General features: G+C 43.2%; 1 protein-coding gene across 2 annotated transcripts in view; it reads right to left on the minus strand.

Moving 5' to 3' along the window:
- garnl3 (GTPase activating Rap/RanGAP domain like 3) overlaps positions 1–13,417 on the minus strand; it is a 61,604-nt gene extending 48,187 nt beyond the window's left edge. For both annotated transcript variants that reach the window (XM_067250952.1, XM_067250950.1), the window contains exons 1-2: positions 13,269–13,417; positions 12,987–13,145 (exon numbers count right to left, since the gene is read on the minus strand). In XM_067250952.1, the coding sequence (XP_067107053.1) occupies positions 12,987–13,087 (101 nt within the window). In that variant the 5' untranslated portion in view covers positions 13,088–13,145; positions 13,269–13,417. The remainder of the gene's footprint in view (positions 1–12,986; positions 13,146–13,268) is intronic.
- Between the last annotated feature and the right edge of the window lie 719 nt (positions 13,418–14,136).

Genomic DNA, 14,136 nt, shown 5'->3' on the forward strand with positions numbered 1-14,136 from the left:
GAAAAGTCTGTTTTACTCAGGCATCAGCTGATGCTGTCTAGATAACTTTTTCGAATCTAGCGTACCGGCACGCAAGAAAAGGTGCCGGTACGCAAGAAAAGGTGCCGGTACGCTTAAGAGTAAACTGTAGAGGTGCCGGTACTGCGTACCGGTGAGTACCGGCCCACTTCGAGCACTGTACCCAGTGGTAAACATGCCCCTGTCCCAGCTTTTTTGGAACGTGTTGCAGACATCAAATTCAAAGTGAGTGAATATTTGCAAAGAAATATAAAGTTTATCAGTTTGAACATTAAATATCTTGTCTTTGTAGTGTATTAAATTGAACATAGGTTGAAAAGGATTTGCAAATCATTGTATTCTGGTTTTATGTATGTTTTACACAACGTCACAACTTCATTGGAATTGGGGTTGTACAACAGCAACGGATCCCAAATGTTATGGAACTTGTCAGTTGATCTTCTAGAGGAATATTTAATTTTCTCTAATTTCAGGAATAGCATCAGGTCAGTAAGCCAGACTGACGCAGTCGGTGGTCGAGGAGATTTCCACTCCAGAACTATCCTTCAACGAGCCAACAGAGAGGCAAAAGCAAATGCGTTTTTCTTATCAGCGGACAGTAAGACCTCACTTACCAATACACCAAAAATGGCCAGTTCTGCATTCAGCCTCACATTTGTGTCAAATGCTTCATTTAAAGTTTTGCAAACAGTTGACCAGAAGTCACTTAACTTTGGACAAGACCAAAACATATGAGCCATGTCTGCTGAAGTAGAATTACAGTGGTCACATCTCTCATCAATGTCCGGATATATTTTGGAATGTTTTGATTTGGTGTAATAAATACGGTGAAAGACTTTAAACTGTATCAGGTTGAGGCGGGTACATGAGGATGTGCCATTAATTCTACTCTGATGCTGCGTCTGATGCTGCGTCAGATATCTCCATCCCAAGTTCTTCAGCCCAATCAGTTCTGATTTTATCTAACGAAACCTCCTGAAAATAACAGATTGTGTTGAATATATTTGAATCTGGCCTTTACGCTGCATAGGAGATTGTAATATACCGTCCAACTCTGAATTTTATGGTAAGGCTGGAAAGGTTGAACAATCTGACCGTTGTAGTTTAAATTTCTTGGTAAAATCACCAAAGCTGCCAAAAAGACCATCTATATAAAAGTCATTACATCGAATAAGACCAACTCTGTGCCACCGTGCAAAGGTATGATCCAATCTGGCTGCAGGAAAGAGGTGGTTATTGGAAAAAGGGCTACACATAGAAAAGTTCAGAAGTTTGAAGTGTTGTGTTGTGCATACTGTGATGGTGGGAAAGGTAACTTTGCTGTAATCAGAGCGGAGAGAGATGTTGATATGCAGGAGCTTGCTTCAACTTGGCACCACTCGGTTTCTGGAGACTGATACCAATATATAACTTTAAGTATGTTTGACGCCCAGTAGTAATTCCTTAGATTGGGAAGTGCTAGGCCACCCTATTTCTTGGGTCTCTCTAGGAGCTCCCTCCGGATTCTAGAATGTTTACCATCCCACAGAAATGAAGAGATTAATTTATTCAAAGACTGAAAAAAGGCTTTGGACAGAAATACTGGGAGACATTGAAACAAATACAGAAACCTAGGTAGAACGTTCATTTTTACACAATTAACCCTACCTGCGAGAGTTAGGTATAGGGCTGACCATCTCTGCAGGTCTGATTCAAATTTTTTCATGAGGGGTTTGAAATTATTTCCATAAAGATCTGAGAAGTTACGGGTGACCTGTATACCTAAGTATTTAAAGCCACATTTGAACACAACGGAAAGGGAGTTCATTATCTGAAATCTGAAGAGCCAAATTATTGAGTGGAAAGCATTCACTTTTAGACAGGTTGAGCTTGTAACCAGAGAAAAGACCAAATATACGTAACATTTCCACAATATTAGGGACGCATAACACTGGATCTGATATATAAAGCAATAATTCGTCTGCATATAGAGAAAGTCTATGTTCAATTCCCATCCTGCGAAGCCCATGTATGACGTGTGATGTTCTTATCTTAATTGACAGGGGCTCTATGGCTAATGCAAACAGAAGTGGGCTGAGGGGACAGCCCTAGTCCGCGTATTTTTGATACTCTGTCCGAGGCTCTGTGTTGGGTTTTGCTGAACGTGCACAGGTTGCCGTTCGTGCTACACCCGCTAGACGATTTTCTGGTCATTGATTTTCCGTCCTCGCCACTGGCTCGGTGCATTTCAGTAGTGAAGGCAACTTTTGGGCATTTCGGCGTGCCGCTATCGGAGGAGAAGACGCAGGGTCCTTTCACGTCCATCGAGTTTTTGGGCATCCATCTGGACAGCCTGTTGATGCGTGCGTCTCTCCCAGAGGAGAAGCTCAAGCGGTTGCATGCTGTCCTGGCTTCGGCGGCTGTGTCGGGCGTCGAGATGACTAAACGTGATCTTTTGTCGTTGCTCGGGCATCTGAATTTTACAATGTGCATTATTCCCCACGGCCGGTCGTTCGTTTTCTGTCTGCTGGCCGTGGCTAAGTCGGTGCACGACGTTGTGCGTTTGGATGAGGGTTGCCAGTCCGATTTGCGTTTTTGGGTTGTGCTTTGCGAGCATTGGAATGGTTTGGCGTTTTTCTACAACGACGAGGTGGAAACCTCTAGCTCCCTGGCTTTTTACACCGATGCGGCGTCCATTGTTTTTTTTGTTTTTTACGCAAACAAATGGTTTAGCGAGTCGTGGCCCGTAGAACTGGAGCTTCTGGCTTAATCCATGTCTGGGAAACTGGGCCATATCGGCTGTAAGAACAAATACAGTATGTAACATATGTGAACAGAATTAATCTCCATGCCGCTCTGTTGCATTGGCTGAGCAGCACATTTGGCCAGATTTCTGGTGCATTCCTTTGCCTATTTGGTAGGCTATTGAATGTTTGAATCCCCTCTGACCATACATGGGGCATTGAGCACACATAGTTTCTTTTTAACTCACACTTTGGTGGTTGTAAAGTTTCAGCATAATACTTTTTCACGTCAAAACAAATCTTTAATAAATGTGTATATGACCTTTCATCAATTATTTACTATCTCCTTCCATGCTCTGCGCTTGGAGTCATTATAGGCTATTGTTGCATTCATCCACGTTCCCCAGTCGAGGTTCATAATTTTAGTAAAATGAATGACACAGAATAGTTTACCATGAAATGCTTCTCTTGTTGACTAGAAAAACAAATTTTAGGCCTATGTGTAGGCTACATTAGGCAAAATCCCAGTCACATATATATTTATGCACAAAGTTGAACACGTTGTTTATGAAATGTCTAAAGTTGGCCAATTTAGATTATGTAGGCCTATCTTAATATTTTAACCCAAGGGGGTTGGTATATTATGCAGTGCACATAATGCACTGTACATTTAAACATAGTTTCATTTCTAAACATTTCTAAACTGTCGGAGACTGAACACACCACATAACATAAGGCTACAGCAAAATATAGGCTATTGACTTGACTATGAATTAATTAGCCTACGCACTATAGAGGCCTAATTATTATTATTATAACAATGTATATATTATAATTATTTAATAACTTATTGTCTGAAAAAATTAATATACAGGTCTATCTACTGCGAGCAATTAAACCACAGGTCAGGTAATAAAGGATAAGCACAGGGCAGCAGCAATCGTCAAATAATAATCAATCATAAGGCCTTGCAAGCCCTGGAACTTTAAAGATCAGGGAATTAAATCCCAAATCTTGGCTAGTGCTCTACGGTTTAAAGAAATAATCCTCCAAGAACTTCCCTCTTAATATTAAAACCTACAGTAAATAAACAACGACTGAAAACGAAGACAATGGCCCAAAAAATATATATTTTAGAAAACAATTGCCTAATCATTAAAACTTTCCGCAGTGCTGCAAGACTCTCCGGGTCGCGGATCACAGGTCACGTGCCATTCGTTTCAACTTCTGCAGAAGTTGGGTACATTCTGGTCAAGTCTGGGCACAACTGTTCAGAAAGTTTCTGGTCGTCATTTTCTGCGATTTACCTCCACCAGAATTCGAAATCACACACAACGTTTTGTCTTCTTCTTTGGTTCTTTTAATGGCGGTTAGCAAACAACGTATAGGTGCATTACCACCACCTACTGGACTGGAGTGTGATACAGGATAAACTGCACAGTCACAAACGTTAAATTTGGGGTTTTGGCACAAACGGCCTTCCATATTTCTCAAACATAAGCACGTGGAACAAGGTTGTTGCCATGGAGACAACCCTAAACCATAATTTATTGTTGTGGAGGGAGTTAACAAGATTAAGCTGATGTGAAAATAATAAAATGGATGGGGAAAAGATGCCAGGAGGAACTGAAAAATCCTGGTAAAAAAGAAAGATCTATCACTTGATAAATCTAGGTTCCCTATGTTTTCTCAAAAGCCCCGAGTGTTTCAGGTAAAAATGTAGGTTGTAATTTCCGGTAAATATAACAATATGAGTCCAACATAATGTTTATATTACATAAAGCTCCAAAAACAATTTAGCACTGAAATTAATGCAATAAATCTCACTTGCGAGCTAGCACTCATGTAAAGTTTCGATTTCAGCTCACATCAAAACCTTTACTAGGTCTTAGGTTCGGGCTAAGCCCCGAATGTTTACAACGTATGGCTCGGCTCCTGGTGGGGATGGGCTGGTTTTGGCCATTACACTCCCGGGCTGAAAATGGGTCCCACTCCGGCCCTGCCTCTGGAGTCTATGCGTGACTGCCCTCTTGCATGTTGAAGATTGTGCTCTCCAGGAGCCCTTTTAGATAATACTGTTACAGTAACCTCAGACTGTGTGTGTGTGTTGAGGGATGTTCAGGTATTACGTGACAGTAAAATGCCACAGGTAATGAATTTAATCCAGTGACGCCACACAGCAGTTGACAGTACACACAGCCTTGCAGGTCCACACCCTCCACACACACACCAACTACTCAAATCAACATGCATTATGACGAGTACACAAGACGCAGGACAACCCCCTTCTGTAACCTTGACAGACAGTTGTTTTTGTCTATCCTTTTTATTAAGCCCATCGATCTTGTGTCATGAGCTTATACAAAGGCACTCTGTTGGAGATATGGCTATATGACTGACTATATAGTGACTATGAAAGTGGCCACTTTCTTTCAAGTTTCAACATGTATTGTCCAGTGCATGTGCAATTTTTTCTAAATTTCTCAAAGCTTAAATGCTGCTTTCTTTGAATGTTTAATGGTAGCCTTATCAAATGTTATGTACTACAAACGGGAGCATAATGTTTTGTTACAACACAAGAGTTGTTTTTCTTTATGTCTCATATATTTCTTAGAATGTTGCCACTTTCCAATTTTTTTAAGAGTGTGAGAGGACGTTCGTGTGCATGTGTGGATGTGCAGATAAGTGTATGTGCATTTTTGTATGTGTGTCTATGGTGTGTGTGTGTGGATGTGGTGAGACTTGGCCCTATCAAACTATCCCAGGCTTTACAATCCCCAGAAACAAGTTAAAGGCCCTGGGAATATTTGTGTAGGTGTCAGCATTGTGGTGTGTAGGTGTATTCACTTCCAATCATTAAGCTTGTGTGTACATGTGATGTGTTTGTGTGTATATGCATCATTTACTTCTGAAGTTTTCTGAAGTTGAGGGTTGGGGATCAGAAGCTGTTGACTCAGTAATCTCTCTAATCTTGGCTATCTATGCTCTGTCTCTGGACTCCACATCCTTAAATCCTTCCCTCCTACACACCCCCTGTATGTGTTTGGGTTTGTGTGTTTGTCTGACAGACCACAATGCCTTTCCCACAAGATACACACAGCCTTTGAAAGGCTCACTTTGATATGGTACAAATTAAAGACAGGGATCATAATGAGAAGTGTCCCCTGATTCCTCACGTCAGACAAAACGAGTGCTGCGTGGAACCATTTCTCCCCCATTGAGAAACCTTCTGAGCACTTGTGCGGTTCAGACCTCAACCTATTTGAATTGATTTTAGGAAGTCAACACCCATCCCCAAACTCACAGTTATGGAGGGAACTGATATTGAGTTAGTAGAGAACTACACATATTTGCATATTGTGATAATAGGTTGTGCTTACAGGCTAATGCAGATGACATTTCTAAAAAGGTGCAACATTGTCTACTTTAGAATTATTTTTATTTTAACGAGTGCACCAACATTTTTACAGGTCCACAGAACTTTTATTGAGTTGGTGCTGTCTTTTTGTATTTTGGTGAGGTTTGGGAACCTCAGTCTGGCTAATGACAATAGGCTTGGTCGGCTTGTCAGAATGGCAAGTAACGTTATTGAGGTAAACCAAGCACAGCTCTCTGATCTTTACAATCTGCAGGTTGTAAGGAAGGCACATGCCACACTGAACTGACCAACTTTGCAGAGGGAGTTTGAGCTTCTGCCTTCAGGTAGAAGATTTAAAGCTCCATCTCATTGGAAAAAAAAAGTATTTTGTTTGCACAGCAATTAGTGGGCTGGATTTGCACAAAAAAGCCCTCATCTTCTTTCTCATCTTTTGTCTTCATATAAAGTGATCTTACACTGTACTGTATTGCTTTGTGGTCTGTGTCCGGCCCGGTATGTCATCTTTCATGATAGATTGAAAGTGATTTCTCCTAGCAGGATAACGATGGATCATTGTTTCTGCAGTTGGCACTTCTTCTGCTGAACAAAAGGTTATGGGTCAGAATAGCCAGAAAAGCTGGCTTATTACCATACTGCAAAATGCCACCACATATAATAGGTGATCTTGGATGGCTTTGGCGCACTGTATAAGGTACTGCAGAACCATAGATATGAGTTGGTTAAGCAATGACCTAGATTTTCTCAATGGTGTGCTGGTCTCTTGTTCGTACTCAGGTGATGGTTTAATGACTGCGTGTCTGCTGTGTAGGTAAGACTGTACTACACTGTAGCTACGGCAGACAACGCCAGAGTAGACAGTTCCAGTCTGTGTGAAGATTTTCCCACTGTGGAGACTTATGAACCAATGGGCTGGCAGGATACCTCAGCAGCTACTTGCCCCCGCTTAACAGCAGTACCTGATAATGAACTAGATGTCTGTGAATTGGAAGTGAAGATAAGCTTTCTCATACCAGTACCTATAATAGTTTTTAGTATGCTGCGTTGTTGGGCTGTATGAGACAGTGGCAGGCTTTTTGGGACTGCTGACTGTGTGTGTCTATCTGTCCATGTGTGCTGTCCATTGGGAGTCAGGTGGCTGAGCGGTTAGGGTATCGGGCTAGTAATCAGAAGGTTGCCAGTTCGATTTCCGGCCATGCGAATGATGTTGTGTCCTTGGGCAAGGCACTTCACCCTACTTGCCTCGGGGGAATGTCCCTGTACTTACTGTAAGTCGCTCTGGATAAGAGCGTCTGCTAAATGACTAAATGTAAATGTGTTCATGAATCTAGCTTATATCTGTGTGCTGTGAGAGTGTTTTGTCTAGTAATGTTGAGTGTGTGTGCATGTCTCCTCATGCGTGCAAGAACTGCATGTCTGTGAAAAGTGTGTTTTTTTCATATCAGGGGCAGTGGGGTGGGGGTGGGGTCGTTTGCAGGGGAAGGTTAATGTAGGGGAAGGTTAATTCCCCTGAAGTTTAACAAGGAAGCCATCATCAATCGCAAGCACTCGACACACTGACATTTTGCTGAGGCCACTTGGTCACTCACTGGCATTTGGTATGCAGGAGAAGAACGAGACCAGGGTCTGAATCCAAGTGAACCCTGGGTCTGGTGTGTGTGGGGGTGTGGCGGTGTGATGGGAGGGTAGGGGGAGGTTTCCCCCAGATCATCCTGCCTGTCTCCCTACCACCCCCTACTGGTGGAGTAGCAGTGCTGCCAGTTTATCCGGACTTTTATAAACACACATACAAGCTTGGATGTGCCTGTTCACTGCCGTGCAAGACTAATGCATGCTCCCTCCCTTTCAGGCTGCCTCATTCCTGTGATCAGTCTGCCCTCTCGTGGACATGTATTGTGTTGCACCTTTCAAGGGAATTTTTATATAGTAATTTGATCCACTACTGCAGAGTGCCCGTGATGCAGTATGTGATTAAGATGTCAGTGAAAAACACAAATACAGATTCCTTGAACTATAGGTAGTGCATAGTGCCCGTGATAAAAATGGTGGCACACACTCCTGGAATTATAGATAGGTGCAATGATGTCCGTGACACACAGATTTCTATAATTATAGATTATATGAAGTGCACATGATGCCACGATGTCTTGCCACCACAAACATCTAAACATTTAGTTCATAACAGAAATCATTACATGCACAATGGATGAGCCAGTTGTCATAATTGTAGGCCTAATTCACCATACAAGCGTTTGTACATTTGCAATTTGCAGGCAGTTTTTACATTAGTAAACGCATTAATTTATGTAACAAAATTCACTGATCTATACTGTAAGTATATCCACTTTATATTGTCGTTTCCCTTTGAATATGTAATATGTAATACGTAGAATATGCAAAATGTAATACGTAGTTTATTTATCATTTATGCCAGAATCCAACCTGGAGGAAGGATTGAATATTTTGTCTTCAACTGTGTGTTTCCTTGTTGAGTATGTCTGGTTACACTCATATCTCCTACAGACTCCTTCCAGAGTGAGTAGCAGCCTCATGCAGTAGGAGGCAGGGATAGGATGTGGTTGGGTTTTCAGTTCTGTAGTTGTGTTTGTACAATGTCCACAACTCACCACTGGTGTTCTGGATCCCAATCTCCACAAACTCCACCGAAACTTTATGAAAACATATTCCCTCTTTCTATTTCTTTCTCTTTTCTCTCTCTCTCAATTCTCAGAATCTCTTTTGGAACAAACCCCTAACCCTATCTTTCTTTCTGTTTCTTTCTTCTCTCTTCCCCTCTCTACTTAAAAAACAAGTTGAGGTTTTGGCAGACTTCTCTGTTAACCACAGGGCAGAAATGTATGAGAGAAACACTCTCACACACAAACTCAAGCACACACATTTATTCTGGGTACTTGAGAGTCTCCATGAGATGAGGAGAATATGCTGCTCACTTTATTGTGTGTATGTATATGTACAGGTCAGATCCTCTGATATTTGAATTAGCAACACACAAACACCTCCAACTACCAAAGAGGTGGTTATGGCGTTTATAAAACTGTGACCACCCCCCCTCCCTTACAAACACACACACACACACAAATGTCTCTAGCATGTGGCTGGCGGCTGGGCTCAAACAGGCCATGTCTTTACCCATGCCCTGCTAGAACACACGCACACACACACACACACACACTCACACTCCTCATTGGGGTGCTTCCAGCTTGCTATAACGGGAAACGTTTTCCAGGCCGAGCTTCCCGGAGCAGTGTTCACTCTTCTAATATGTAGGTATGTGTCTCTGCGGCTTAAATGGAAGCAGATGTCCTCCACTGGAGCAGGAGTTTAGAAAGGCTGTAATCAAGGCTTAGGCCTTTCCTATTTTTCTTTGCTCTATTCAGTCTATTTATGGTGGAAATGAGCCTGGTGTGCTGTATTGTGTGTGCGTGTGTTGTAGCATATGGAAGTGATTATCTTGGTGCACAGTGAGTCTGACTGTACTCTACCCACTACTCAATTCTAGAATTTTCTGTATCTACTCTTCTACACATACTGCAATGCACATGCCCTGAAAACACACACAAAACAATACAAGTTACATATTTTTAGGACTCATTTGATAAGGTTAATGAATCTCTATTTCAGATAATTCTGCAAGCGTGCACATGGCTGTCAGTCAGGTTTCAGTTTGGTTGAGAGAGAGGGACAGGCAGAGAGACAGAGAGAGTGACAAAGAAAGAGAAAGGCAGAGAGGGAGAGAGAGAGAGAGAGAGAGAGAGAGAGAGAGAGAGAGAGAGTATAAAACTTGTCGAAGCTGTGGTCAGCCACATGGATGGCCTGGAGGGAAGGTCTGCAGATGTGATTACAGTGACAGATGACACCATGCATTGGGTTACATTGACACAGAGCTTTAGACCAATAAACAGCTCAACTACCCTCCACAACACAACAACAATTCTATTATATTGTTTTTTCCATAGCTGAAAAGGCAGCTGGTCCCAGGAGTCCTGTGAGCCTGGCATCAAACAGGATATCATACGGCCAGTCTGAAAGGATATGACACGCTGTCATGATTTCAGGGTAGCACACATAAGGATGCCAAGGGTCCCTGTCCTGTGGTAGGGAGCACAGTTTTGTGGAATGAAGATATGGAATCCTGAAAGTGAATCGTTATGGAAAGGTATGCTCGGGGAGGACCACTGAGTTTGTTTGGTTACTATAACCTGACAAGGGGGGGGGGGGGGGGGGGCGTTTCTAATAACAGAATATAAAAAAACTGGAAATATGAAAAATATGTATATACAGCGAGGTGTTCAGTAATTGGATCCTCAAAACACCCAATTTGAGCCAGTGCTACTCCTTATTTATTTATGAGCCATTATTGGCCTTTAACGTCTTCTTATCAATTTGGTTTTAAATCTAAGATACATTATATCATTAGGGTTAGGGAGATAAGGATTTTCTCACTGTGAGCATCAGGAATTGATCTTGGATATTGGTTCACATTGGTCAGACTACTGACTGATAGCATCATAAAGAAATAAGTGTGTTTACATAACCAGGACCAATCCAAACATTGCATGCCCAGTGCAGTCCTCTTCTATCTTCCTCTTGTCCTGCAGTGGGTCAAGACTTAGCCATCTAGTTACCTCACACACACACTCATAAGCATGCATAAACACACACACACACACACACCATGGGCTATCATTCCTGACTTACTTTGCAGTACTCCAGAGCAACTTGTTCACAAGATTCTTGGCTGAGCTATGCTGATAACATCTAGGCACATCTTGTTTCAATAATACATGTTTGGAATCATTCGAACTCAATTTGGAGTAATAAAGGACTCTGTTGTGGAACTACTCCCCTAAATGCCTTCCCAAGACCTTATAGACTGTCTGAGAAAATATCTTCAATCCTTAGAGAAATGTACAAAACGGTGTTTCTGTTCCTGCATGCGTTGTAGCATGCTAATCCACCGAAAGACTATGTCTCTTCAGCTCTTAGTTGTAGACTCTCGACAACTCTTATAGCTCCGGGGCTAAACCTCACTAAATATTTCACCAAGAGCGCAGTGCCCCACGTTAGCACTTTGATTAATAGTCGTTTAATTCACTGGTGTCCGAGAGACCGTCCAGGAATCCTCACGACTGTGCTCAGCCGCCAGAAGGCCGAAGTGAATGGGCTGCTTCTTCACTATAAGGAAAATAAATCAACTTGCCGACTGAAGGCGCAATTTAAAAGTAAAGTGCTTGGCGATGAGTCGCCCCGCAAACACTGCCCGGCCGCCGAGCTGCGAAGCGAGCGCAATGTGTCTATTCTGAAAGTGCGAGCCACCCACAATAGGCCACATCGTGGGAGACGTCGCAGGCACACGACTATCAATGAAGAACAACTTGAGGGGGTGCAAAAAATAGGGAGTCGGGTGGCTGAGCGGTTAGGGAATCGGGCTAGTAATCCGAAGGTCGCTGGTTCGATTCCCGGCTGTGCAAAATGACGTTGTGTCCTTGGGCAAGGCACTTCACCCTACTTGCCTCTGGGGAATGTCCCTGTACTTACTGTAAATCGCTCTGGATAAATGACTAAATGTAAATGTAAAATGTGTTATATAAATATATAAGCGAGAGGGGGTTGGGGGAACGTCCCCAAGCAAACCAGGGACTAATAATGGATGCAGTAGGCTAACCTGTATTGGCTACTTCCTTAAGCTAATCAACTGATGTGGTTTGAGGCAGATCAAATGGCCATGGAATTCAATCTAATTAACACAATTCAATGTATGGAGATGGGCCCTGAGCGGTAGTATAGCGCCATCTAGCAGGAGAGAGACTTGATAGTCAGAGAAAGTGTGTCGGTGGTTGTTCTACTTCAAAGGATAATACCTTAATTCAGTCCTTGGATTGAACACAACGTCGACATTGTCACACCGTGTCCGTGTGCTTTTCCACGACAGAGTTCGAATGAGGCGAGGTGAAGCTTTGGCCCAGCAGTGTTTGACGGCCACACTGCACTCACAGCCTGCAGAAGGCTGCCAGTTCTCAGAAAGAAGCAGGTACCTTGCCCCCAGGGGTAACGCAAGCGTTCAGTCTGCGGCTCGTTAAAGCCCGTCCTGGATACACAGATCGGTCATCCACTCCCCCACTGTCATTGTGTCTGGTATGCTTTAACTTGCAGACTCCTATACGACCTGGTGGGACTGTCCATTCTCCTCTCTCATGCCTCACACTCAAATGAATCGCACGGAGCGCAGGGGCACTGTAAGTGACATCAATAATCTAATTTGCGGCAAAATTGATAGCAATGCAGCACAAATGGAGAATGGGTTAGCCTACTGTCAGGCACCCATGCGTAACGCACACTCCGGCGAGTGAATCAGCCAGTACAGCGACACACGGTTGTGGAAGGATAAAAAATAAATAAGGTAACAATATTTCAATGAAAACCAATGGAGATAAACACGCTGTTCCAGAAAACTCCTATACTCTAGCATTTTGGGCAAACAAGATCGGAACTGATTGACAGAGAGAAACACAGTCAATGGCTTACGATCATATAAATTATAGAATATTAAGTATTTGCAATACAGCCTGCAATCTTGGGACAGGGCGACGTTTCTTGTGCAACACAGTAACACTGTGTGCATGTTTATTTTGGGCATCCCTCGAGCGCTGGAGTGGAGCATGCTCACCGGTGACCGGGTCAATAGTCAATAAAAAAAACGGCCTCACATTTGTCCTATCTATATTGCAAGAGAAAAACTGATGTGCCTAACATGAAATGTGTGGGAGCAAACTGCCATGGTCCCCTCTCTGGATACAGTAGGAAAATAGGCGACAGTAGACTACCCAAAAAGGAACTCTATCACCTACCTTGTAATCTCAAAGCTGCACCCTTTCCTAAGGAGCAAAGCTCTCTTCCGCATGATGCCCGCTTTCTCCCGGCCGAGGTACACATTGATATCCGAATTCATGGATGCCGGGTGAACAGGTTTACTCCGTAACGACACAAATGCTTCTCGTCAAGTCAAGCTAGGGGAGTGAAGGGGAGAGAAAGGGACAGTGATTAGCGGAAGAAAGGGTAGACCAAAATTGAAAATAAAATGCTCTCCTCAGCTCACGTGGAAAAGAAAAGTGAGTCACAACTTCCCTTACTTCTATTTTATCGACAAACAAACAAAGGTTTAGTGCAGCATGTTTGGGCCGCTGGTTTCAAACTCCACACGGTTAACCGTCGGTTCTAAAGCGCGGGCACAGTTGGCATTTGGCAACGTATTTGACAAAGAGTCTCGGGCTGGCAAAGAATACGGCAACGGTCCGTTGTTTAGTCGCCTGCTCTCGAGCGCTGTACGGTGGAAGGTTCTCTGGGTTATATTCCACACTACTCCCTCGGTGCTAGAGCGCTCCCTATGTCGACTCCGGGGAAGCGATGGATGGGGGTGCACGGGAGAGAGATAAAGAGAGAAAGAGAGAGAGAGAGAGAGAGAGAGAGAGAGAGAGAGAGAGGGGAGGGGGGGGGGGGGTGAGAGAGAGGGTGAAGGCTCAACAACAAGGGGGTTGAAAATACATAAACGAAACATTTGAATGCAACTGCACTGAAATAGTGAGAATACTGCAATAACAATTACACGTGCTGCAACTTTCATACTAGCTGCAGTGCAATGGGAGAGGGGGATAAGACTAAAATATGTTAATTAAGTAAACCTACCAGAGTGGCCTTTTCCCCAGACAATTCCATGTGTCTGCTGTTTAAACACAGTAAACCCAGCTCAAACAGAAATACTTGACAGTCACAACTGAGAAGTCATTGTGTGTGTGCAGCAAACCCTAGTGTTGATTGTGTGCGTGTATTTGTGTGTCGTATGATTGCATCAGACAGGGATCAGCAATGGAGTGTCTTGAGGTCAGGAGGTTAGCTAAGGATGCTGTGAAGGGTGGGTGGAGCAGATGGCTACACAGCAACCTCTTGGCAAATCTGCTCTTCTTTAAGGTTAATAGACTCAGGCAGGACCACACACACACA

Source organism: Osmerus mordax, chromosome 14 (assembly GCF_038355195.1).
Source record: "Osmerus mordax isolate fOsmMor3 chromosome 14, fOsmMor3.pri, whole genome shotgun sequence".
NCBI lineage: Eukaryota > Metazoa > Chordata > Actinopteri > Osmeriformes > Osmeridae > Osmerus > Osmerus mordax.